The sequence below is a fragment of the Aphanomyces invadans genome, assembly GCF_000520115.1.
Source record: "Aphanomyces invadans strain NJM9701 unplaced genomic scaffold supercont1.21, whole genome shotgun sequence".
NCBI classification, from domain to species: Eukaryota; Oomycota; class Saprolegniomycetes; order Saprolegniales; family Verrucalvaceae; genus Aphanomyces; species Aphanomyces invadans.
Window position 1 is genome coordinate 908,434 of NW_008580166.1, and position 3,389 is coordinate 911,822.

General features: G+C 49.0%; 1 protein-coding gene across 1 annotated transcript; it reads left to right on the forward strand.

Moving 5' to 3' along the window:
• Window positions 1-699: 699 nt before the first annotated feature.
• On the forward strand, window positions 700-1,240 carry H310_09509 (hypothetical protein; the record flags this gene model as incomplete). Its single annotated transcript, XM_008875600.1, has 3 exons — window positions 700-981; window positions 1,005-1,073; window positions 1,112-1,240. The coding sequence occupies 3 exons, from the start codon at window positions 700-702 to the stop codon at window positions 1,238-1,240; spliced, it is 480 nt and encodes a 159-aa protein (XP_008873822.1).
• Window positions 1,241-3,389: the final 2,149 nt, after the last annotated feature.

Consider the following 3,389-nt stretch of genomic DNA (forward strand, 5'->3'; position numbering starts at 1 on the left):
TACGCCGAATCATTGCTTTGGCCAAGGCCCAAGGCGTCTCTCATGACAGCATGAAAATGTCTGGAGCAAACAAAACGCAAGGCAAAGTAGGCAGAAAACTGTCATACACTGCTGAGCAAGTTAATGCCAAGCTGCAGGTGCCTCTTGCACAACAAACAACGGTTCGTTCAATCTCTGAAAACACTGGTATGACGGAGTTTGCGACTTCATCGAAGGACTCATATAATAGAAATGAGTCGTGGTTCATTGCAAACTCGGTTTGTTCCTTGCCCACTCCAATGCGATACGTCCAGTGTAAACAGACGCTAACAAGTACTGTCGCCTCAAGTTTGCTATGACAATGGTAAAGACTGATATGCATCTGGACGAGAAATGGTATTATCTTACAAACACCACAAGTAAGTATACCTCGTTCCTGAGGTGCGCGAACCACAACCACCATGTAAAAGCAAAATGTACATTACAAGAGTTGTGTTCCTTAGCGCTGTTGCACGCTAAGGTACATCGACGAAACCAGCACAAGGTGGGACGTCAAGACAAGATAGGCGTTTGGCCGTTCGTCGAGTTGATGCCCACCAACACGTCAGAGTCAACCGCCCGCCCGGCTGGTACCTACGAAACCAAGTCAATGACGATTACTAGAAATGCGTATCGTACCTTCTTCTCTTCTCGAGAAAGTCCTACCCTCGATAGCGGCAAATGGCCAAACGCCTCAAGATGGTGGTGCTGCAACGCGACAATGCCCGGGCTCACGTCACCCCCATGGACGAGCCACTCAAGGCCGCCTTTGACGAATACGGCACCAAAGGTTGGACCTTTTCACTGGCTCTACAGCCGCCAAATTCCCCGGACACCAACATCTTGGACCTTGGCTTCTTTGCCGCGATCCAGTCCCTACAACAAAAGAAGTTAGCCAGGTCGATTGATGAGCTCGTTGCAAACGGCGGCCAAGCATTTGACGATTACGCCATGGAGAGTTTGGTCCGGACCTTCCTTTGGTGCAGGCCTGCCTTGTGGAGACCATGCGGCTCTTTGGTGACAATACCAACAAGTTGCCCCACAAGGGAAAAGAAGTACTCGCCCGCAAAGGAAACTTCCTCAAAACGTGCAGTGTCCACCGGATGCGTACGACACTTGCACTTGCAAGGAGAAGCTGGCCGCACAGCATGGAGCAGCCATGGAGCGAGCTGTGTCGGCGGAGGCCTCTTCGACCTCCGCCGAAAGTGCCTCGACGAGCTAGCCCGAGAGCTCGAATGTATTGCCCTAAGCGACAGGGAGGTGAGGACGATATCATCTCTGCAATCAATATGCATAGAGATGGACATTGATCAATAAGAACCTACAAGAGTGTGTGGTGTGGGTATTGCGTGAAGGTGTAAGGCTCGGTAGCAGGGTTCTCGAGGTTAACCCACCTCCTGAATCGAATGGCGAATGGCACTGTCTAAAATGGCTCATTTCGACTTTTGATTGGTTCTGAGACAAGCTGTATCGTTAACTCTTTTTAAAGCTTACACCAAGACATCAGTATAATGTCTTGAAGAGGCTGTATTTTTATTCGAGGAAGATTACGTCATTTTTCTCAGTCGCGCAATTTATATGGGACAGGAAGTACAGACAACGACAAAATTTATGGGACATCTCTTCTTCGAATTCGTCAAACTAACGAAGGATGATTGGCTGAAGCACTTCGAAATTCGGGAAAATTGCAGCCAACAACTTCCTTGCTTTTCTCAATTTCAATGACTCCAGTAATTTAAATGAATGGTTGTTCATGCGCTTCGATGTATCAATTTCAATCACTCCAGCAATTTAAATGAATGGTTGTTCATGCGCTTCGATGTACAAGCGCTTGGCAAGACAGCGAAATGGTTAAACGAGTGAGTTCATATAAGTGAGCCCCGGATTCTAGGCCTGAGCTCGTCAAGTTTTTTCCAGGAATTTATAAAAGTTCGGACAAATCATCGTTAGGCAGCTGGTACTTTTCGACAAGATTGACCGATTACCACGGATTTTTATGAGCTGCGCGAAGGTCGCTTCAGTGACGTTCTCGAAACCAAAGCAACGAGTGCACAACGCCCGACACCGCACCAGAATTCCTCCCCCTCTTGATCTCAGCAACTTTCACACCTGCCGACGAGGTATGCTGCCCCCAAAGAATTCCCGTTCCTGTTCTCATGCGTCCATACAGCGCCTCCGCGTGGCATACGAATGAATCGTACACGTTGCAGGTCGACTTGACCGCATCCCCGCACTTATCGATCACGGCAACGACTGAGTACGGCTACCTCGCGCATTGACGACGCTCAGATAGCTCATCGTGTACGAGCATACGATGCATTCAGACGGCGTTGATCTGCGATGCTCCGGCGTTTCCCCATCGAGGGATTACGCTGGACACGAACCGCAATTTCTACTCGATTGGCTCGATGAAGCTCATGCTGTACGGGTTGGGATGAACAAGTAGAAACTTTTCGCTGGTATTTCATCGACACCATCAGCCCCCCTATCGAAATCATCGGTTATACCCTGCGATTGTACCGGTGCATCTGCATTGTTTGAGAGCCAAAGTGTAGCCGAACCCTGACTAACGACGTAAGAAGCGTACAACGCCAGGCAGGTCTACACCCAAGCCGACATTCGCTAGCTCGTGCAGAATGTTACGCGTTTTCTAACATTGGGGAGCCCACTGAGGCGGACACAGCACAAATGCGCGGATGCCGAGTGATTCCACAGTCGATGCCCCAGCGCACGTCGGGGAAGGGTGGCAATGGGGACCAGAAGCCGGATTGGGCGACCTTGTCGTATACTTTGACCATATGCCTTGGCAAGCGGCGTGCGTGCAGCACCCGTGTAGCCAACTGAACCCCACGAACCCGGAGATTTACTCCATTCTAGACACGTAAGGACGTAGCTAACAGATATGCCACACGCCCTGGGGTAGAAACCCCGAAATGATCGGAGTCGCCACGTATGACGTAGGCCTTGAGAAATGCTATCACGTAGTACATGCCCGCGAATTTAGAATGTTTTCGCGCCATGTAGGAGTCTTAACCAATCGACACATCGCAGGTCTAAAAATTCATTTCGATTGGTTTGTTCATTGACAGCTGCAAATTTCTTCGGTTCACCCTTAAATTTTGTCGTATTCAGTACTATCATGCGTACCAGGTGGTTCAAGCCATCCCATTTTTCTGTTGTTGCTGGTGACATGTTTCCGCAGCCATTAGAAGGTGTCTCATAAAGAAATTGGAACTGCAATTGAAATACGTGGGTTTCCATTGAGTCACGAAATCAAAAACGCAAGGTATTCCAAAGACATGCAGGCTTGCACTGAAGGAGACTGATATACACGAAACAAGTACGCCACTGCCGATCAACAATGTTATTTC